At 36.4% G+C, this 24,143-nt stretch overlaps 1 protein-coding gene across 1 annotated transcript in view; it reads left to right on the top strand.

Moving 5' to 3' along the window:
• SNCAIP (synuclein alpha interacting protein) overlaps positions 1-24,143 on the top strand; it is a 222,245-nt gene that overhangs the window by 148,398 nt on the left and 49,704 nt on the right. The window contains 2 exon segments of the mRNA XM_078152968.1: positions 22,876-23,316; positions 23,319-23,740. Of these exon segments, the coding sequence (XP_078009094.1) occupies positions 22,876-23,316; positions 23,319-23,740 (863 nt within the window).

Raw genomic sequence — 24,143 nt, 5'->3', positions numbered from 1 at the left:
GAGGCTGGCAAAGCAGTTAAGGGCAACAGAAAGAGTAAATTAAAAAAAAACTACATTGGTAGAAGTAAAGATCAAAGAATGAATAGAACCATTGCTTGGAGTCAATGGGGTAATGATAATGGGCAGCAGAGAGGAAAGGCTATTCAATTTTAATTTTACTTATATTTTTTCTCTGCAAAGAAGAAAAACCTTCCACTTGAAGTGAAAGAACAAAAATGTCCAACAGGGGTTTGGTATCCATGAAAGGAGATAGTAAGAAAGCACCTAGCAGCCCTTGATGAATTTAGGTCATCTGATTCAGATGAACTATATGTCTGATACTGAAAGAATGGGCAGGTATGATTGTTGAACTACTGTCAGTCATATATGAAAGCCTATGGAAAATGAGAGTAGTACTACAAGACTGGAGAGGCCAAATGTGCTAATTTTCAAGAAAAGGAAGAAAACAGAATCTGCATACTATAGGCCAGTGAATTCGATTTTGGTTTCTGGGATACTCTAAACTGATTATTATGGATGGTTAGCAAGCCACTAGAATATGAAATGGTAATTAAATAGAGCTGGCATAGCTTCATCAAGAACAAATCATGTGAGACCAAACTTATTTCCTTTTCATACAGGGTTACTAAACTGATAAATTAGAGGAACAGTATAGGTTTTTATTTGATAAATCTTTATCTAGATTTAAAACCATATTTCATAAAGTATCTGATACTGAAAATTTGAAGAGATGTGGGCAATATAATAATACAATTAGATGGATTCAGAACTGGTCAGATGACAACAATAATTGTTAACAACAATAATGGCTAATAATAGCTAGAATTTATATGGACCTTTAAGGTTTGCAAAGTACTTTATAAATCTTAACTCATTTTTATCTCACAACACCACTAGGAAGTAGGTGCTATTTTCCCCCAATTTTACAGATGAGAAATCTGAGGTTGAGATAGCCCAAAGCCACACAGCTAGTATTTGGGGTAGGATTTGAACTCAGATTTCCATGACTCTTAAGTGTACTGCTTTATATGCTATGTTACCTAACTGACTAATGGTTCGTTGTCATTATTTCAGATAGAGTTCCCCTGAAGGATCTATGCTTGAACCTGTGCTATTTGACCTTTTTATCTTGGATAAAAACACACCTGACATGCTCATCAAGTTTGCAGATGAAATAAATCCAGTAGGGATAGCTAGCACATGGGATGATAGAGTCATTATGCAAAATCCTTAGATGATATGCCATTGGATGTTTGTGTGTATATGTGTGTGTACACACACACACACACACACACACACACACACACATTAATTGTTTATAATTCCTTTAAGAGTAATATACTTTACCTACCTACCTCTTTTAATCATGACCATTTGAGTCATCCTAATTTTTTAGATTCGCTTAGAATAGATTCTATTGCAACTCTTCATTTTAACTCCATGTGAATCTTTATGTTTCAAGTCTGTTTTTTTGTAAACAGTCTATTTTAGGGTTTTGTTTTCTGATCTATTCTGCCAGTCACCTCCATTTTATGGGAGACTTTATTCCATTCATATTAATTATTATGATTATTAAACTTGATCTTCCCTCTGTCATATTTTATTATCATGTTCCCTTCCCCCTACCCACAAGGAAAAATAAGACAGAGAATGAAATAAACACTAGAATATATCATTGCAAAGATCTGATCACACTTCTCTCCCATCTTCCACTTTATCCAGCCAAGACCCAGGTCACTGCACATTGTCTTTTCTCACTCTCTTCTTCACCTGACTTTTGTAATCATTATCCTGATGTACAATGAAATTAGTAGAATTAAGAGAACCTTTTATGTGATGATGACAATAATCATTTTGGGAAGACAACATGCACATCTAAAATAAGTAACCAGATACTATATGAGGTAGTTTGAGAAGAGAAAGTACTAGCAGTTGGGGTTGGGGAGCAGGGAGTGAGATGGGATCAGGAAATCCTCCATCTAGAAGGTAGCACTTGAACTAAGTTTTGAAGGAAACCAGGGACTTCAAGAAGTGGAGATGAAGGTGGAATGTATTCCAGGTAAGGGAGACAACCAGTATAAAAGCACTAATACGAGAGAAGGAAAATCATGAAACAGAAAGTATGTTTTTGAAGAACTTTAAATGACAGCAGAGGAGTTTAGGTTTCATCTTAGAGGTTAAGGGGAGTATGCCACTGAAGGGGAGGAGAAACTTATATGGTTAGACCTTCACTTTAGGAAAATCACTTTGGTGGCTATGCGAAGATGAACTGCAATCAGAAAAGACTCAGCAGGAAGACCAGTTGGAAGGTGATGAGGGTAATAGTGTTGAGGTTTAGAGAATTAGGGGTTCTGGGACCCCAAAATCACAACACACAGGTCCTGTCCAAATGAATTCAACCCAAGCCTTCCTTCAGCCAAAGATAAGGTTTATTAGAACATCCGCCGTATTGGCCAGAGTCTTAAGGAATCTGAACATTTTGAGCTATTGGCTAGATTTTAAGAATCTGAGCATTGGCTAGACTTTAAGTATCTCAGCCTCTTAATGGAGACAAGATGGACCTTATATACAGAAAAGACTGTGGGAGGGATCTAGGAGTGGCCAAGTAGTTTGAGGTGACTGGAAGAGTGGTCTAGGAGAAGGGGTATCTTGATGGGAGTGGACAGTAACCTAGGGAGACTAGAGGAAGGATCTAGGGAGGATTCTTGATGGGAGTTTCTGGGAGGTTGAGAATGGGGTCTAGATGGGATCAAAGGTGGGAAGTAGCAGGGGGCCATCTGGAGGTAATAGACAATGGAGGGCTGGGCTAAATTAAGGGTAACAGAGAATTGGGAGATTGAGTGCCATAATGAAAGGCTAGTTGATAAGATTATAGCCTCAGGCCAGAGATTTGGCCATGTGGGAAAGTCCAGGGCTTTTCCTTTTTGGGGTCCAGATTCCAAAGACATGGTCTTTTCCTTTTAGAGGTTCAGATCCCATCCCCATTAATAGGGACTCAAACTAGAGTGGTGGCTGGGTGAGTGAAATGAAAGGATTGGATGTAATAGGGGTGCCCTCAATAGAAATAGGGAAGTTTGGGGACTTGGTGCTTTTGGGAGAAAGATAATGACTTATGGTCTGGATATGTTGAGTTTGAAATGTTTATGGAATATCCAGTTTGAAATTTCTGATAGTTCATGATATAGAAAAGAGATCTGAGGGAATAGAGTTTGGTTATGTAATGAAATGGGATCAAAATCACCCCCCCATTTATATTTATCAAACCTAATACATTTACCAGATGTGGCTATATCTTGATTGAATCATTCAAACTGGAGGTGTGAACAAGGCCTAAATATCTCCATTAAGTAAAGTAAATCCAGATCTCCTGGATGTCAGCCTTAAAGTAGAGACCCTGGTCTCTTGTACTTGTCTCTGCCAACATTTCTTGATGAGGCTGTCAAGAGCAAGATTGGTACCCATTGTGGCTCAAATCTGGAGCTCATAGCATTTCTTGTGTGTGTGTGTGTGTGTGTGTGTGTGTGTGTGTGTGTGAATTACCTCATTTGTATTCTCTCTGGTTTGTTGACCTTTTGCTTCATTTGGTAATGTTTTCCACTTTGCCTGAAGGAACTGCTCTTAGCTAGAATCTTTTCATTTAGATATCTTTGCCAGAAGTCTCAATACTGTTAAATTTTATTGTTGCCTTATTGTTTATCACGAATGCAATTCCTGATTTTAGAGTCCCTTAAAACACAATACGTGTTATTCCATTCCCTCATCTTTCACTCTGTCTTCATATTTTAAATGTGTTTATTATCTGAAACAAACTGTTATATTTTCTTTTTTAAAAAAAATCATTCTTCCAGTCACTTTTTATTAGGTAATTTAATCCATTCACATTTAGAGTTACAATTCTTAAATTTATGTTTTCTTCTATTAAATGTATGTATATTTCTCTTCTTTTAAGTCAGCACTTAATCTCTGGGGTTTGTTTTGCTAACCTAATCTCTTTTTCTTCCCCACAAATTCCCCTATCTTTTGTTACTATGACAAATTCCAAACTATTTTTAGTCTTACTTTTATATTCTCTCTCTCTCTCTCTCTCTCTCTCTCTCTCTCTCTCTCTCTCTCTCTCTCTCTCTTTCTCTCTCTTTCTGTCTCTCTCCTAATCTTTCCACTTCCCATAGCTCCTTCCAACCTTATCCATTATTCTGTTTCATTGATACTAAATTTAATGAACCTTTCCAAATAAGTGCTGTTATCTATCCTCTTATTGCTTTTACTTATTAGACTACTTTTTGTAACCGCTGTCCCAAAGTCCATTGGTAGGGTACTTTCTCCTCATTGGTAGAGATAAATGCCCTGCCCTGCATGAGAAATGAGGCAGAGTTGATGATAATGGGAGAGCTCCATCCTTCTTAGGTCCTCTGTAGGCACTCTTCAAGCTTCAAGTCTTCTTCAAGCATCAAATCTCTTCTGGTGTTTCCAGCTTCCAGCTTCAAGAAGGAAGATGAAAGAGGCCAACTCCACTGTAGGTTGCTAAAGGGAAAAGATTCTGGAAAGGGGAGCTGGTAGTCTATATCACGTCTTCATCTCTAGCTTGCCACAATAAAGACTTTGGGGAGTTTCCCACCAGGTGAGATCTAGAACTCTTTCTCCTGGTTGAGCTGAGTTATTGCCCTCCCAGTTGGAGAGCTCCTTCACTTTGTTCTCCTATATAAACCTTCTCTGATTTATGTTTTGCTACCATTTGGATAAAATGATTTCTTTGCTATGCATGTTCATTGTGGAATTGGCATTTGGTGGGAAAGAGGTCAAGCCTTGGATATAGAACTTGGAATCCTCCTTCCCACCAAAAATGATACAGTGAGCAGAAATTAGATTGAACCTGATCACATTCCCTAGACTAACAATATTTAAAGGTAGCCGACAGACATAATTTCAGCTGGTTACCCCCTCTCTCTGCAGAGAACAGAGTAGTGTCCAGTCTCAAATTCCCATTTCCCCTCTTGGCAGGAATGAAGGTCTCTCTTGGAGGAGTTAAGAAGAAGGGGCTAGAGATGTCAATTCTAACTCCCTTCAAGTCACACAAAGACACCTTCATGCTACAGTCCAGGGGACAGCCCTTGCTACACATGGGGTCTTGCTATGTATGTGGCCCTCTACATATAATTTCTTCTCTAATGAATATTAATTTTTTCATGGAGGCATAGTGCATTATGGGGAGTCTTCTGTTATCTTGAGTCCAGGAAGACTTATCTTGTTCTTTGTCTTTTAAATCATCACTTATCTCTTTTGATATCACTGTCTCTGAGCCCTGTTCCCCTTTGATCCTAATCAATCCCCTACTCCTCTAGTTAAAATTAGTATTGACACACATGACTCCATCTTGTAGAAGCTGATTTCTTTAAGTATTGCCACATCCCAGCACTGTACATTGCAAAATACCTGTTTTATTCTCTACCACACTGTAATGCTACATTGCTTTTGTATCTTTCTGCTGGTGGTGCCCATTTCCCACTTTTTCCTTTGTGATTTATTCTACAGTGATCTCCCTTTTCCCTCCTGCCACCCTAAATGTGTGAGTCTGGGAGGAAGGACTGAAAGTGTCTCATGACCTTCCTTTTCTAGTTCTGATCAATTTTTAAAATTATGTCTCACTATCTAACTCAATACATTCCCACCCTAAGAGTCTATATTATCCCATCCCCTTTAATGCTGATTTAGTAATGAATGGATGGATTTTCTCCTGAAATATTCTTCTTTTTCACCAGCTCTCCTTCGGAAATTCCTCATTATGTCTTTTGTTTCATAGACTCTTTAGCACATTGATGCCTCCTTTGATTTTTCAGTGTCTTTCAGACAATGTGCTTTTTTCCTTAAAGAAAATCAAACAACAAACAAACAAAACACTCCCACTCCATATTCATGACTTTGTCTAGCCTTAACCACATGAAAACAAGTACTTTATTTCTTCATCTTTCATTGCTCTCTGAAAGAATTTAACTTTCTTCTATTTAGTTAGTTTGAATATTGATATTGCCACATCTTGATCCTTTTGAAGAAGTGATTCATTTTCTTCCTTTTTGCCAAACATACAGTTTTTCTATCATCAAATAGGCTGCATAGTCTCAGCTTTGCAGGATATGCTTTGGGAGTACCAACCTTTATTTGTGTTTCAGTTTTTTCACTTTCAAGTTTTTCCTTTGATTTCTTGTAGATGTGGGCTATTCTGTGCCATTCTGATTTAGTCTTAAATGTGGGGGAAAAAATGTTAACCTTGTTGCCTGCAAAATTTTGTTGCAGTTCTGATTTTTCTTGGTTTTTCTTAAAATTTCTTTCATTTAGTTTCTGTTTATTCTCTCAATATTTGCTTTGCTGTTTGCTTCCAATATTTCTGGGCAATTTTGCTGTGTGGTTTCTCAAAACATGGTATTTAGGTTTTCTATTTTCCTGATGATTTTCTGCAAGACTTATAATCATTAGATTATCTCTTAACATTAGACTATCTTCTGTTTTCATGTTCAGTATTCTTGAATGGTAGAGCTCCCATCTCTGATCTTATTTTTGTTTAATTTTCTTCTGTTATTTTTTTTCTTCCTCTCCATTTTGTAGTCCAGTTCTGCCATTCTTCCTTAGAGAATCCTTTGTTATGGAGTCATTGTCTTTTGCTCTAAATTTGATCATCTCTTATTCAAGTTCCTGATTTCTTTCTTAGCTTTAACTTCTATTTTTATTCTTTTGTTATTTTAACTTAATTTTTTTTATTGCTTTCCTGAACCAATGTGAATATTCATGAAGTTTCTTCATTCTTCATGAAGTGGCTTGTAAAACTTGTAATATATTCACTTTTCTTAAGAAATGTTAACTGAGTTTCCTTTGTCAAAAAGCATTTGTCAATTGTGATGGCTCTTTCTTCCAATTGTTTATTAATTTCTTCTCTTCATTCAGTTTTTATCTATATTTATCAATATTCTTCTGATTATAATGTTCTTGATGTTAATATCTTACCCCAGTCCTTTCTTTTCTGAAGGTACAACATAGTTGTGTTCCTCCCCTAACTCTTGTTGCCTATTCTCTGTTTTCTCAGATCACCAGGGTTAGATGAGATTCAGGGTACCAAGGAAATGAAAGTGACCTCCTGTAGAAAGATACCAATAGCCCATTGTAGCTGAACCTCTTTTCCATTTTACTGAATCTAATTTTGAGGGGGGAAGGTTGTACCTTCCTCTCTAAAACTAATTTACTTTAATCCCTAGGATGATAGGAAAAGGAGAGGGAAAGATGTTGAACACTGGCTTAGGGATAAGTTCTTGCATGATACTTCTTGGCAGAGTGGCACAGTGGTAGTTCTGAAAATCCTTTGAAATTTGGTGTCTCCTCCATCTTCCTCATTCTTACTCTTGGCTGCCTTTTTTCATCCTATGTGGTGCTAAAAGAAGTACTTATAATCAGTGCTACCCATCTTCTTCTTCAAAATCTTGTCCCCTAAATTCCACACTGTTCCACATCTGCCCCCTTTCCTTCCCCTCAAGCCATAGAGATTCACAGGCCTCAGTCTACACAGGAAGTGGGGCCCACCTTGAGATGCTATCAGAGGATTAACTCCAAATGTTGATTTCCATGAAGAAGGCAGGCCCATTCTGGACCAGCACAGATATAGGCTAGAAGGAAAAACTAGGGCTGGGAATTGCATGGGAAGAACTGAACTCTAGGATTCATCTCACTCATCATCTTTTCTTAAATTAATTTAAAGCTATAGCCATGAAGGACAAAGCAGAATGGGAAAGTTCAGCCTTCCAACTTTTACTTAAGAGAAATTATTACTTTTTTCTTCTGTTCTTTCTCCTCAACCTTTTGAACCCCCCAATTTTATAGTATTTGCTTGCCTGCTAAATTTTAGACATTAAACAATTCATTATTCACATTGACTGCTCCAGCCCCACCAATAATATGGGTTTTTTTTTTAAAAAAAGTTATTTTAAAACTAAATTAAGATTCAGATTAAACATTTTGCTTGTGTGACTGGTTCCTGGGTTCCATTTCCCAAACACGGCCCAAATAGGGACATTTTGGTAAATAAAGTAGCTGATTAAATGATACTTCCAATTTGGAAAAAGGAGAGGTCAGTTAATAAACATTTGCTAAGTGCCTACTATATTCTAGGCACTGTGCTAAGTGATGGAAGTGTTGTATAATGGAAGGAACATTGAACTTGGTATCAGGAAAGCTTAGTCCTGGCTCTACCATTACTAAGTTTTATAACCTTGTCACACAACCTCCCTTGGACCTTAATTTCTTCATCTGCCTAGACAATGTGATTATGAGGGTTGTGGAAAGGGCATGGGCTTTGGAGGCAGAGCAATTGCTACTTATTACTTATATCAGTCTTGGTATGTCATTTAATATCTTTAGGACTCAGTTTTCTCATATGTAAGCTGGGAGTATTGAACTGCAAGACATCTAAGGTCTTAGCTCTAAATCTTATTTGTAAAATACTTTCAAAAGTATAAATCATTATGCAGATTACTGATGTATAGTGTTGTTATTAATATATTTCTTTAAAGGATGGATGTTCAAAGGAAATTATTCTTCCAAAGCTTCATTTTGAATTCCTTCATGAGCAAGCATTTTCATTTCTATTTTCTTTTCTTTCTTTTTTAAGGCAGTGTTGCCCAGTGGATAGAGATCTGGCATTGTAGCCAGGAAGACCCCTCTTGGCAAGGCATTTAGCCTGTCAGTGCTCTGAGGCACCTCTCTAAGACTATAAGTGACAAAAGAAGATGCTGACTTGTATTGGGAGAGTTCTATTTGGAGTTCCTTTACCAATGAAATCACAGGTCCAGGACTTCTCCCCATTCATTTTTATGGTTTTTTTCTTGCAACTGAATGTGGCTGCTCCTTGAACATCTTAAGAGTAAGCTGAGGTCTAGTAGATACTCACATTCATTTGCTCTGAGAAGAGCCACTGATGTTCATTTTCTTTGCTTTATTAGTAGTTGCACCTGCATTGCTCTCTGGCCAGTCATCCCTGCTGATGAATATGTTTGGCTGAAACAATGTTAGCATTGGCCAGATGAGAGGAAGAATGGAAGCTGCAAGCTAATGTCTGCTTCTCCTTAAGGTCTTTCTCTCCCAAAGATCTTAAACTCATAATATATATATGTATGTGTGTGTGTGTATATATATATGTATATATTTAATATTTAATTTCCCCCCAATTACATGTAAAAACTTTAAAATTTTGAATTCCAAATTCTCTTCTTACCTCCCTCCCTCTGCTGCCCCCCCATTGAGAAGGCAAGCAATTTGATACAAGTTATACATGTGCAGTCATGCAAAACATATTTCTATATTAGCCATGTTGTGGAAGAAAACACACCCAACAAAGAAGAAAAATAAAGTTTTTTTTAAAAGTATGATTCAATCTGCATTCAGACTCCATCAGATTTTTCTCTAGCGATCGATAGCATTTTTCATTTTAAGTCCCTTGGAATTGTCTTGGATCATTGTATTGCTGAGAATAGCTAAGTCATTCACAGTTGCTCATAATATTGCTATTACTGTGTACAATGTTCTCCTAGTTCTGCTCATTTCACTTTGCATCAGTTCATGTAAGTCTTTAAAGGTTTTCTTTTTCTGAAAACATTTTACTCACCATTTCTTATAGCGCAATAGTATTCCATCACAATCATATTCGACAACTTGTTCAGCCATTTTCCAGTTGATGGACATTCCCTCAATTTCCAGTTCTTTATGACCACAAAAGGAAATGTTATAAATATATTTGTACATATAGGCCCTTTTTTTGTTGTTTTTTTTTATCTCCTTGGAATATAGAACTAGTAGTGATATTGCTGGGTCAAAGGGTTTTATAGCCCTTTGGGCAAAGTTCCAAATTGCTCTCCAGAATGGTTGAATTAGTTCATAACTCCACCAGCAGTACATTAGTGTCTTAATTTTTCCACATCCCCTCCAACATTTGTCATTTTCCTTTTCTGTCATATTAGCCAATCTGGAGTGGTGCCTCAGAGTTGTTTCAATTTTCATTTCTCTAATCAATAGTGATTTAGAGCATTTTTTTCCTATGACTATTCATTACTTCATCTGAAAACTGGCTGTTCATGTCTTTTGACCATTTATCAATTGGGAAATGGCTCTTTTTTTAAAATTTGACTCAGTTCTCCATATATTTGAGAAACAAGGCTTTTATCAGGGAAACTTCTATAAAATTTTTCTTCACAGTTATGATTATTAACTGTTTATTTCTCTCCATCTTATTCTCCCCCATTTAGCCTTCTCTCTCTCTCTCTCTCTCTCTCTCTCTCTCTCTCTCTCTCTCTCTGTCTCTGTCTCTCTCTCTCTGTCTCTCTCTGTCTCTCTCTCTGTCTCTCTCTCTCTGTCTCTCTCTGTCTCTCTCTCTCTCTCTCTCTCTCTCTCTCTCTCTCTCTCTCTCCCTCTCCCTCCTTTTACCCTGTCCATCCTTAAAAAGTATTTGGATTCTGACTACCACCTCCCCCAGGGCAGCTAGGTAGCATAGTGGATAGAGTACTGGGCTTGGAATCAAGAAGACTGATCTTCATGAGTTCAAATCTGGTTTCATGTACTTATTCGCTTGATCTTTCTGGAACTAAGTTTCCTCATATGTAAAATGACCAATTACTAAGTTTTATTAAAAGTTATTTTAAGGTCTAAAAATAATCTTGTTTCCAAATACTGCATTTTCTTTTATGATAGGATATTCCCTACAGATGGAGAGCCACTTTTTCTTTTATAGAGCTGCTAGGTGACACAGTAGATAAAGTGCAGGGATAAAGGGCCTGGAGTCAGGAAGACTCATCTTCCTGAATTCAAATGTGACCTTAGACACTTACTAGCTGTGTGACCCTGGGCAAGTCACTGAACCCTATTTGCTTCAATTCCTTATCTGCCAAATGAACAGGAGAAGGAAATGGCAAACCTCTCTAATATCTTTGCCAAGAAAACACCAAATGGGATCACCAAGAGTCTGAAATGATTGAAGAACAAAAATTTTTTATAGCTAGTGCTCAAGTAATGCAGTTCCTATGGAAGTTTTCATAGAACAAGGACATATACACAAGTTGGGAGCATTGTCTTAGCAGGTCTCCAAAATGGATAGGAAATGGGAAAAACCAAGAACTGGCACATTTAAGATTATCACTTATTACTTATTATTGTTTCTTCCCATTAGCCACTGAGAAGCAAACATTTTTAAACATAATTCAGAAAACTCTTTTCCTATGTCAGACAGTCTGTTGAGATCACATCATTGGTTGATGTTTTCTAAATAAAATTTTAGTTAGTGATAAATATCTCCCATAAACCTACTCCCTTTCCTTTCCCTTTCTTGCTACCACTTCAGGATTTCCTCCTTTTTTGGTCCTGGAAATTTTGGAAACAGAGAAAGAAAGGGAATACAAGTAGTGCTCACCAGGGCTTTCCTACTCTTCAAAAACCCTCCTGAAGGAGTTTTTAGTGAATTTCAATCATAGCTACCTTCCAGCTTCTCCTCTAACAAAAACAAAATGAGTAGCTGAGGTTGAACCTCATCTTCTGTCTTTTAGATCCTACAATAAAGGGGAAATGGCACATGTTAGAGGGGTTCAAGGGAAGATTCACTTAGATTTTCCCTTTCCATAAGTCTGTTAATACAGATTTTCCTTTCCTACTACAAAATTCCTGACCCCATTCCCTGATTCAAAAGATACCCCAAGTCATCTCCAGTTTGAGGTTGCTATCTAGCCCTCAAGCATAGGAACACTAAACACATCTATTTCCCACTGGGTTCCATCTTCCTCTTCCTGTTGTCAGGTAAAGGTATAAGCCACTTATCATTTCCTTCAGAGCCTGAGAGGTTTACACTGAGGTCTATTTATAAAAGTTTGGGGAACCTGGAACCCTCTATTAAAACTTACATTAACTTCTGTTACAGACTTCAGTGTTCAAATAGGAAGAAATATACAATACTCAGAATAAAAGCATTCACAAGAGCTTAAATTCCCAATGGCCCTCTTAGTAGAAGTTTAAAAATGTCATTATACTCTCTACCATGGAAATGATATATTGTTCCTACTTATGTCTCTGCTTGGGATAGGAATTGAATTCTGTATAAAGCAATTTTTTGTTTGTGTTAGAAACCAAAATTTGCTTGATATTTTAAAAAAAAGAAACTTGGAAGGCTATATTTTTTTCTTTTTTGACTTCCAAAGCTAGTTTTCAAATATAGAAGCCCAAATTTCATATTAGGATGGTAATATAAACAGATGACAGCAAAGAATGGGCATTTTTGGCAGCTAACACTGGCATCAAGTCTTGAAAATAAGACCCACACTTATAGTAGCAAACCACACATTATCTTCATAAGGAAATATTATTTTATCAGTCTCATGAGCCAAATAACTGGCCTCTGTCAGCAATTAACTTAGTCTTATAATTATAAACTTACGGAAATCAGATTAAAGTCAAGGTTTCAGAAGAATGTGTTGTGTTTCAGCATGAGTCATACAAAATAAAGTATGATGTGTATAATGTAGGATCTGTGTAAAAATAGGACAGTTTTCAGTATGACATATATGGTTATCCTAAATATCTGCCTTCACTTTTCATGTGTCCCACAACTTTTTAATACTTTACTAATAATTACCTTGCTTTGTGGCATAGTGAGTCAGGGGAACTGGGTTCAAGTTTTGACTCCACTAAATAGCTTTAGGAACTTTGGAAAGTCTGAACTTCTGTCTGTTCATCTGCAAAATGGAAATAATGAATGTACTATCTTCATCGTGTTTGTTTTAAGGATTAAATAAGATAGCAGTTATAAAAACACTTTGCAACTTTGACATGTTAGACTAATGTGAAATATTAGAATATATTTAGTGTAGCACTTGATTCTAAGTCATTAAGTTTTTAAATATACTCAGTAGTCATCCTATATGTTAAGTGCATATTTGCATAGCATCTTTAATCTGTATGTATGTTTTCCCCAGACCAATACTCATAGGCCAGATTCAAAATAAATCCCTTCCACATCTCGGGGGTTAGGAGTACAGTGACCCTTGCAACCTGGAAAATCCACATAAACTTTTTTGGCCCTCCCTTCATACCAGAAAAGTCTGAATTTTTTTCCTTTATGGGGTGTTTACAGTATCTTATTGTAAAATTTGGGTTAAGCATTTGGTCATAAGTTATGTTATACAATACAAAATATATTTTATGCATTTCTGAGTTTCTAAACTTTTTCTGTGCCTCTTGCTAGCTTTTACATACTTTCTGTGGCTTCTGCAAAACTCTCTAAAAATTCCTGTTTGATTTCTTGTGCCGACCTGCAATATATTGAAACTGTAATGGGGAAAATTGCAATGTGGAAGGCATAAATATATATGGTTATGCCCTGTAAACAAATTGTATCAAAACAAGATAATTATTGCATCTTGGACCTACCATAGAATGTAAGAGAGAGAAATTATCTGAGATAATGGTGTGTTTGGAGACAGGATAGGAAAGGGAGGATATGAGAAAGAAAAGTTTAAATCATTATGAATGATAACTTTTAAAACAAAATCAAAAAGAATAGAGACTCAAACATAACTTATTGAACAAATTCACTTAGATAAAGCATTACTAAATTCATTATGTTAACAAATATTTATTATTTTTTATGTACAAAACATTATGCTGGGCACTATAGGAGGCTACAGAAGTAAGATGCAGTTTCTGCTCTCAAGGACCTTAGATTACTCCAATAAAATATACAATTTTATTTTCCAACAAATTTGTGATAGCTTGATTAATGTGTTATTTCTAAAATTAATTTGGGATTTCTAAGAAAAAAATCATGGGAAGACTACTAAAAGTGGCTAATTGGTCCTCTATTTCTGTATATTCTAAACAATTAACTAGTATTCTATTATTTGAATACATGAGATTTATAACCAACATCTTGGAGACTGAAGTTAAAAAGGAGAGGACCAAGTTTTCTGTAAGTTTATCTTGAATTGCACTTAAAAGTTGACTATCAGTTCATTCAATCTTTGCCCAGTTAAGAGAAATCAGCATGTTAGGGTTTGGGGGATTTCTTTGTTGTTGTTGTGATATGCAGCATATGGAAAGAAGCACCCTTACAAAGAATGGAGCTTTAAAAAGTCTGTTTTAATATCAGTAAGTACTGGCTGTTGTTGTTGGGGTTTTTCTTCATCAAGCCAAAGGACAGAATAGGAAAATATTTCATTTTCAGCCTCAGACAGAATAATAGATTTGTGAATAAGGAGAGTGACAACAAAATCCAAATGTTGATGCTTCTTTTGCAATGTCTAGACCCTTCTGTAGCAGGAATTATTTTCATAAGGCACAGACAGAATCCATTTCCATGTAGAGTTCTTAATGGTTCCTGTCAGAACAAAATAGCTAGGAAACATATGGTATCCATTTCCCTGTATCACTTGGAAAAAATTTCACATGTAAATAAAACCAACATAAAAGTGTAGTCCTTTGAACCCGAGATCTTATACAATACATAAATATATTGGTACAATGTGCTCTTTGTGTTGACCCACTGAGTTACGTGCTTTTAATTTTTTTTATTACATCCTGAGATGGACATTTTCAAGATTTTCCAAAGACATTAAAGTAGTTGGAAGCATTTGTTACAAATCTTTAGGTAGAAATATGTATGTTAGCAATGTATGTGAATACCATTTTCCCCTATAGAAAATGGGGAATATAATATTGTTGTCTTTCAGTTGTGTCTGCCTCTTCATGAGCCTGTTTGGGATTTTCTTGGCAAAGATACTGGAGTAGTTTGCCATTTTCTTCTCCAGCTCATTTTTCAGATGGTGAAACTGAGGCAAAAATGGTTACGTGACTTGCCCAGGGTCACAAAGCTGCTAAATGTCTGAGGCCAGATTTAAATTCAGGAAGATGAGTCTTCCTGACTCCAGATTTGGTACTCTATCCAATAGGCCACCTTGCTTGGCTATATAAACTGTCTTTAAATTACAGCCCACAAGCTTCTTTGAATGCTGTGAATTAGATGATGCCATTATGAGAGATAGCGTCAAATAGGGAAAACACACCAGATTTGAATTCAGGAGACCTGGGTTTAGATTGCAGCTCTGCTGGTTCCTATCTCTGTGTGCTAAGGCAAATCAATTAATTTATCTGCCTTCTTGGTCTCCTCTCCTTCTGGACATTTTCTTTTTTCTGACATTTCATAATTCTACTTTCTCCTGATTTTCCTTCTACCTTTCTAACATTCATCCTCAGTCTTTTTTGCTGGCTTATCATCCATATCTTTCTTGCTAACTCTGAGTTTATCCTAAGGTTCTTCCCTGACTCTCTCCTCTTCTTTCTATATACTCTCTCACTTGATTACCTCAGAAACTCCCACGGGCTGAATTATTATTTCAGTGGGTGACTCCCACATCTACATAACCAGCTCTAGAATCTCTTCTCACATCTAATCTCATATCACAAACTGCTTATTGGACTTTCTGAACTGAAAGCCTCACGGACATCTCAATCAGCATGTCTAAAGCATAATTAATTATCTTTTTAAGTTTTATTATGAACTGATTTCGAAATGTATATAATAAACTCAACATGTTACTTTTAAAAAACTGTCTTGCTTGGAGTAGCTAGGTGGCACAGTGGATAGCACTCTGGCCTTGAAGTCAGGAGGACATGAGTTCAAATCCAGTCTCCGATGCATGACATTTACTAGCTATGTGACCCTGGGCAAGTCACTGAATTCCGATTGCCTCACCAAAAAGCAAAAATATAATGAAAAACTGTCTTGCTTGTCTGTGTCACCCTCTGAAAACCCTTTTGTTCTCTTCTGTGCATTTTAAATATGCTTCAATAACAGTTTTGTATTTAATTTCCTCCCTTTTCTCTATTTGGTTTTTTTTGTTTTAAATAGTATTTTATTTTCCCCAATTACATATCAAGAAAAATTTTAGCATTCATTTTTACAAGATTTTGAGTCCTGAATTTTTCTCCCTCCCTATCTCCCCTCCCTTCTTCTGAAAATTGTAGGCAGGTTGATATAGTTTATATTTGTGCTATCATGTAAAACATATTTCCATATTAGTCACAGTTGTAGAAGAAGAAATAGATCAAAATTTCCTCCTTTTTCTGAGCAGCACTATTACTTACTCATACACACACACATTCAAGTTTCCCTCTCCATCAAAAAGTAAAAAACACAATCCAAGAAAAAGAAAAATAGCCAAAGTCAAGCCAAACAAATACATACATTTGCCTTGTCCAAAAACTGTATGTCCATTCTGTACTTTGGATCTATCATCAGAACTCATTAGCTAAATGGCAGTGGATAGAGTGAGTGACTTGGAGTTAGGATGACCTGAGTTCAAATTCTAACTCAGATACCAGCTGTGTGACCTGAATCCAAGTACCTTAACTTCTCTCAGCCTCAGTTTCCTCATGTGTAAGATGGGGATTATAATAGTACCTACATTCCAAAGTTGTCATGAGGACAAATGATATAACTTATGTAAAACACTTAGCAAACCTTGGAGTGTTATACAAGTGCTGGTTATTGTTGTTGTTGTTGTTGTTATTAATCCCTCCCCCCAAAAAAAATTTATTCCTCTTCCAAATTTCTGTTTCTTTCAAGTGAAATTCTTCTAATTTCCCTGGTTTGCAATCTCATCATCATCCTTGACTCTCTATTCTCCTTCATTTTCTATATTCAATCAGTAGTCAAATAATGTTGTTTCTTAATTCCACAAGATCTTTCTTATACATCCCCTTCTCACTTCTCACACACCTACCACCTTGGTTCAGGATCTCATCACCTCTATTAGAATGATCTAATTGGTTTCTCCACTTCAAGTCTTTCCCCACTCCATTCAATCCTCCACACAGATACTAAAGTTATTTTCTTTTTAAAATGTTTTTTTCATTATGAATTTAACAAATATCAATATACAAAGGAAAAACAAAAAAGAGTTATATAGCAAGCTGTATATTATGTTCAATTTGTCTTTTTCCCCACTAATTATGACTTTTTAAAAAATTCAAACTTGACATTATTGTTTCAACACTGTCATGATCATATGTGCCCCTTTCTGCATTTCATTTTGCTCTCCTCTTTTTTAATGATTCATTGATGATTTTTTCCTTTATTTTCTTCCTTTCCTTTTTAATATCACTATCACAATTCCTAAATTCCAGTCTCCCCAAAAACAGAAACATGAAAATCCCCCCTTGTAAAAATTAATCATACTCACACAAATTTGTCCTTTGTGTCTGAAAAGATATATGTCATTTTGTACCTCTAGTCCATTTCTTCTGTGCCAAGTGGGAAGCATTAGGTCACTTTCAGTCTCCTGGAGTTGTAATCAGTCCTTACTTTGACTAGTTCTTAAGCCTTTCACAGTTGTTTTTTTCTTTACAATGTTATAATTGTTGTACAGACTGTTTTAGTTCACACTTGATTTTGCATGAGGTCATATGAATCCCCCCAAATTTCTCTGAATCTGTCCTTTTTGGCATTTCAAAAAGTGCAAAATAATTCCATCTTATTTATATGTCAATTTCTTAAGGCATTCTGCAATTGATAAGCATTCCTTTACTTTCCAACTCTTTGATACAAGAAAAAGTGTTGCTATAAATATTTTTCTACATATAAGTCCTTTTCCTCTTTCTTTGATTCCTTTGAGGTAATAGTCTAATAGTGGGTACATAGTTCCAAATTGTTTTCCAGATTGGCTGTACCACTTCGTAGTATGCTAATGTACCTTCCCTCCCACAGCCATTTTCACTTTTTGTTATCTTTGCCAATGTGTTTAGTATGAAGTGCAACCTCAAAGTTACCTTAATTTGCATTTCTCTTATAATTAATGATTTGAGGCATTTTTTTTTCATAGGATTGTTGATAGCTTACCTTTCTTCTCTTGAGAACTATCTATTCATGTTCCATTGGAGGAATGGCTCTTGCTCTATATTTGTATAAATCACCTATATATTTTGGATATAAGACCTTTATTGGAGAAATTTCCTACAGTGATTTTTCCCCCATTAGCTGTTAACTATTTCTCTTCTAATTCTAACAGCACTGATTTTATTTATACAGAAACATTTCAACTTTATCACCTGAGATCTTCTCTATCACTTGAGAACTTTTCCCCCATTCACATTTGTGAAATTAGTCTCTGTCCATGCTCTTCTAATTTGTTTATGATATAAAATTTTATATATAGATGTATTCATTTGATGTTTGTTGAGGTATATGGTGTGAGATATTGTTCTAATCCTAATTTCTTCAAGATTGTTTTCCAGCTTTCATGGCACATTTTGTTGAATAAAGATTCCTTACCCCAGGATAACTGGAGTCCTCGGGCTTATAGAAAAATATGCTGCTATCTTTAATAACTTCTGGGTCTTGTGTACCTTATTTATCCCACTGATCAACTTTTCTAGGTGTTTTTGGGGGGTAAGGGGTTAGGATAAAGATAGGGACAAGATCTTTATGAGGCCTAGTTTTATAGAAAACTCCTAGATGAGGAAGCTCCCTCTACCAGTATAGATTGGCATCTTCTCTGCAATTTAAAATTTTAGAGAGTTGCTTACAGAGCAAGCATTGAGAGGTTGAATGATTTGCCCAGGGTGACATAGCCAGTATGTTCCAGAGGTAGGAATTGAAACCAGGTTTTACTGGCTCCTAGGCTAGCTCTCTATTCATTAAATCAGCATATACTATCTCATCAATTTTTTTTTTTAAGTAGTACAATGGTTTTGATGATTACTGCTTTGAAGTATAGTTAGAGGGCAGGTGCTGCTAGGACCATTTCCTTTCCACTTTTTATGATTATTTCCCTTGAGACTTTGAATTAAATGTTCCTTCAAATGAAGGTTGCTATTTTTTTAGTTTGATAAAGCAACCATACCTGGCACTTAATAAATATTTGTTCATTTGATTTGATAGTTTAATTGTTATGGCACCAAATCTGTAAATTAATTTAGATAGTATTATAATATGTATTTTATTGGCATGATTACTGCTTTGTAGTAATGTTTGAGGTGTGGTCCTACTAGGCTCCCTTTCTTTTTTTTTTTCATTATTTCTCTTCTGATTCTTTACTTTTTTTTCTCTCCAGAATTTTGTTTTAAAATTGCAAATGGTTCAGAAGTGAATGAGAGGAAAATAAGTGGAAGCAACAATTGGAGGGGGAAATTTTCTGTAAGAGTTTGATAGAAAAAGGGAGGATAGGAGCAACTAGGTAGATAGAGTGCATAAACTCCACCGGCCCTGGAGTCAGAAGGACCTGAGTTCAAATTTGACCTCAGACACTTGAAACTTACTACCTGTGTGACTCTAGGCAAGTCACTTAACCCCAATTCACTAGCAAAAGAAAAAAGAAACAGAAAGAAAAAGGGGAGAGAGAGCCATAGGAGAATGGCTTGAAGGGATAGAAGGATTTAATGAAAGTTTTTTAAGGGATGGGAGAAGACTTGAGCACGTTTGTAGGCAAGGGAATGAAAATAGGAAGAATTTGAAGAGGCATTAAACACAATTTAGAAAGTACCATAACCAAGAGGTAAACCCAGAAAAAAAAAAGTAACTCCACAACATCTAGAAGCACATCCTCAGAAGTGATTTGGAAAGAAATGAAGCAAGAATTTATAACTGAAATAATAGCTCTGGAAGGAAGAATTAAGAGAATTAAATAGCTAAGACGAGGGGAAAAGACATGACAAAAATGATTATTCAATTCCATTTGTTCATACTATAATTTTCAGGAGCTCTGGTAGTTTTATATATATATATAGATAGATATAGATATAGATATATAGATATATATAGATGTGTGTGTGTGTGTGTGTGTGTGTGTGTGTGTGTGTATACACAGAGTAGATGTAAAAGTAACCTAAAAAGAGAATGCATTAATATCTGGTGGGATTGGAAAAGATCTCCTACAGAAGATGGAATTTGTGCTGTCTTGAAGGAAATCAGAGAAACTAACAGGTAAAGGTCAAGAAGCAGAGCATTCCAGGCATGATGAATAGGCAATACAAAGACCCAGAGATGAGAGATGGAGTGCCTCGTTAGAGGAGTTGCAAGTAGGTCAGCATAGCTAAATCATACACTTCATGGAGGGGAGTAACATATAAGATGACCAGAAATGCAAGAAGGGGCCATGTTCTGAAGAGCATTTACATGCCCAAAGATTTATATTGGATTTAGGAAGGTATTAGGGAGCTACCAGAGTTCACTGAGCAGCAGATAACATGGTCAGATCTAATTTATGAAAAATCACCTTGGAGGTAGAATGGAGGCTGTATTTGAGGTAGGAGGCCAATTAATAAGCTATTACAACATTTTAGTTGAGAGGTAATGAGGGCCTGAATTAGGATTGTCACTCTATGAATGGAGGGAAGGCAATGTATATCAGAGATGCTGTAAAGGTAGAAATGACAAGATTTGGCAATGAATTAAGAATGTGGAATGGGATTGAAGAGTTGAGAATGATCCTAAGGTTTCAAGCTTGGGTGACAGGGAAGATTATAGTGCTGTCAATAGTAATAGGGAAGTTTGGGAGGGGAGGGTTTGAGAAGAAATTTGGTGAGTTTTGTTTTGGACATAGTGAGTTTCAGATGCATATAGGACATGCATTTTGAGATGTCCAAGAGGCATTTGGAGATGTGTGAATGTAGCTCAGCAGAGACAGTAGGTCTTTCTATATATATTTGGGGATCATCTCAATAGTGATGATAACTGAACCCATGGGAGCTGATGACACGACCATGAAAACGTAGAGAACAAAAACAGAAGACATGAATTCTGATCGATACAATGATCAGTCATGACTCCAGAAAACAAATGATAAATAGCATGCTTCCCAACTCTTGACAGAGTGGTAATAGACTATCAATTTAGAATGAGACATACATTTTGAGACATGGCCAATGTGTGGATTTATTTTGTTTTTCTCTTATTTATTTGAATGAAAGATGTTTGGTTTTTTGTTTTTGTTTTTGTTTTTGTTTTGTTTTTGTTTTTTGTGAGGAGGAAAAGGAACACAGGAATAGAGATGCCCAAAAAAGAGGAGAAAAAAGTGTATCAGTGAAACAATTAAAAATGGATAGAAGAGAACAGAAGGAAGCTCAGAGGGAGCTACAGACAAACAGAACAGCTTTGATGCTAATATATTAAATTTAGTATATGCCTTTGAAAAAAATAAGCACATTGTAATAGAATTTCAGTTTCAAAACCTTCCATTTTTTTCTGATCTTTTATATGGAAATGTTCATATTTGTTGATGTTTGTCATTTGGAATAATTTACAATTAAAATCCTGAAAAAAAAGAAAGTAGCACTCATTATTTTTATATACTAATATTCAGTCAGTGAAGTTGAGGAGGCCCAGTGGCAGGATAATACTATGCTATGAATCTTTTCCCCATGATTTTTCCCTTCTAGCACAGTATTCTAAACAATTCCTAGAGTCTCTACTTGAACTAGAATGAGACTAAGAAAAATAAATAAATTAATGGACATTTTAAAATGACTGTGTGCCAAGCGCTGAACTAATTCACATTCCTTGTCCTGGCTTCAAAATTCGTCTTCATTTTTTAATGGGTTAGAAAAGTATCCAAGAGGTCACTCATTCCACTCTTACTAAATTAGAAAATGCATAAGAGTTTGTGAAACAGCACTCACCCATAGATTGAAGCTATCTGTTTCTACAGACACACTCAGAACTGAGCCCACACTCTCTTTTCTCTTCACACTCTGTTGCTCTAAGTTTTGAAACAAAGGGAGAGAATTTGGAACCCAAAGTTATAAAAACAAATGTTAAAAATTGTTTTCACATGCAACTGGGAAATAAGATATACAGGCAATGAGGTGTAGAAATCTATCCTGCCCTACAGGAAAATAGAAGAGGAAGGGGATAAGAGGGGGAGGGTGATAGAAGGGAAGGTAGATTAGGGGATGGGGTACTCAGAATGCATGCCATCTTGGGGTGGGGGAGGGGTGAGATGGGGAGAAAATTTGGAACTCAAAATCTTGTGGAAGTGAATATTGAAAACTAAAAATAAATATTGAGTTTTGAAACACGAGTCCATGGTTACATAGAATCACATATTTGGAGTGGACCATGAAAGTTCATTCATTGAATTATTACCTCTGAGAAAACCTTCACCTTAACAACAGAGAAAAACTAGCCCAGGGGCAGCTAGGTGGTGCAGTGGATAGATCACCAGCCCTGAAGTCAGGAGGACCTGAATTCAAATCTGACCTCAGACCAAACACTTGGCACTTACTAGTTGTGTGACCCTGGGGCAAGTCACTTAACCCCAATTGCCTTTAAAAAAAAAAACTAGCCCAACCAAAAGTCACAACCTGCCTTTCTCTTCATGATTTTGTCTTCCATTCACTCGCTCCAAAGGATTGATATAGGTACTTAACTCCAAAAGAGCTTAGGATTTAAACCTAAAGAACTTGTCATATTCTTTCTTGTTTGGGCACTGTACATTATGAAAAGTAGCTATGTCTCTTTAAACATTGGTAGCCCTTTGTCCAACTGCATTTAAAATAGCCAAGTAGTGGTAACTATCAAAACTTCACTTCTTATGCTTTTCTCTCACTAAATCATTCATCCGCTAGCAGTCCCATTTCCATTTATTCCTCCCCTTTATTCCACTTGACTCACCTACTAACTACTTGGCTGTGTGTGTGTGTGTGTGTGTGTGTGTGTGTGTAAGATGGTCTCTGAAAAGTATTTTCCCATGAGGACTTAATCTTGTCTTAATTTTAATGGTGTGTCTGTTGGTGAAGTTATATTTAGGGTACCAATGTTAAAGAAGCAAGAAATGTTGTGTTCCTTCTAATAATCCTCCTTTAATATTTTAGTTTCTAGTTCTAGTTGGAACTGTGGAGTGTCGACTCTTATTGCAAATGCACAAAAGCCAACGGGAATCGCAGATGTATACAGTAAGTTTCGCCCTGTCAAGAGAGTTTCCCCCTTGAAACACCATCCAGAGACCCTTGAGAACAATGAAAGTGATGACCAAAAGAATGAGAAGGTGGAATACCAGAAAGGAGGAGCTTTTGATCCACCACCTCCAACTGAAGAACTGGGCCCTGGAGATGGAGAGGGCCTTAAAAGTAAAAACCTTGAGCCCAGGGTTTTATTGGGAGAGCTGGAGCATTATGACCTTGATATGGATGAGATTCTGGATGTGCCCTACATTAAATCAAGCCAACAGCTTGCTTCTTTTACTAAGACAGCTACAGAAAAGAGAATTTTGGGTATATGTTCAACAGTCAATGGCCTCTCCGCAAGAACAGTTCCACAGGAAATGCTGAGAGCTTGACAGGTAGCATGACACCCTTTTGTGTCTTGTCCCCAGTAAAAAGCTCTCATTTGAAAAAAGCTCAATCTCTTGTTCTTGATCAGCACAAGCATTCTACTGAAGATGCAGAGCTTTCCCCACCTCTGGTTACATGCAACTCAGTCCATGAACCTGAAACCCAGAGCAAGGGCTTCCTTAACAAGGCATTTGCTGACCCCAACATGCTAAAAGTTGAGAACATCATGCCCAGTAGCAGCCAGCTCAGGGCTTTACACCTGCAGTCTTCAGCCACAGAGCCCAAACTGGATGAGCCAAACAGCCATGGGAACTGGAATTCAGGAAGCCCAGAAGAAAGGAGTGAGGATATGAAAAAAATTAAAAGCATCCTGAACATTGTTAAAGAAGGACAAATATCTCTCTTGGTAAGTGCTGTCATCTCCTTTTTAACATACATAGATAAGTCGATTAAGTGGGTTAAGTTTATTAGCTCCAGAGTAACAAGCATATTTTGATTTTTGTTTTGATCTTGCAGCTTTAATTCAGAGACCTGGGTTATTCAGTTTTCAAAATAAGTGGTTTGAAGTGAACACAAAGAAAAAGAAGTCCTGCACCCAATTTATTTTATTTACATATAATCACATCATTCAACTAAATTCAAGCAAAATGCATTTTTTTCTGAAAATAATAGCAACTGTATTTTCATAAGGTTGAATCTTAAATCTCTGCCTTTCAAAATGTGAGCAACTCACTCATTTATCTGTAGTTGATGCTGGCTTCATCTGATGACAGACCACTAGAGGAAGAAGTATTCCAAAGTGTTCCAGG

Source organism: Phascolarctos cinereus, unplaced genomic scaffold (assembly GCF_003287225.1).
Source record: "Phascolarctos cinereus isolate Bilbo 61053 unplaced genomic scaffold, phaCin_HiC Scaffold_4;HRSCAF=312, whole genome shotgun sequence".
Classification (NCBI taxonomy): Eukaryota; Metazoa; Chordata; class Mammalia; order Diprotodontia; family Phascolarctidae; genus Phascolarctos; species Phascolarctos cinereus.
The sequence above is the reverse complement of the archived record's forward strand: the minus strand, read 5'-3'. Positions and strand labels throughout refer to the sequence as shown.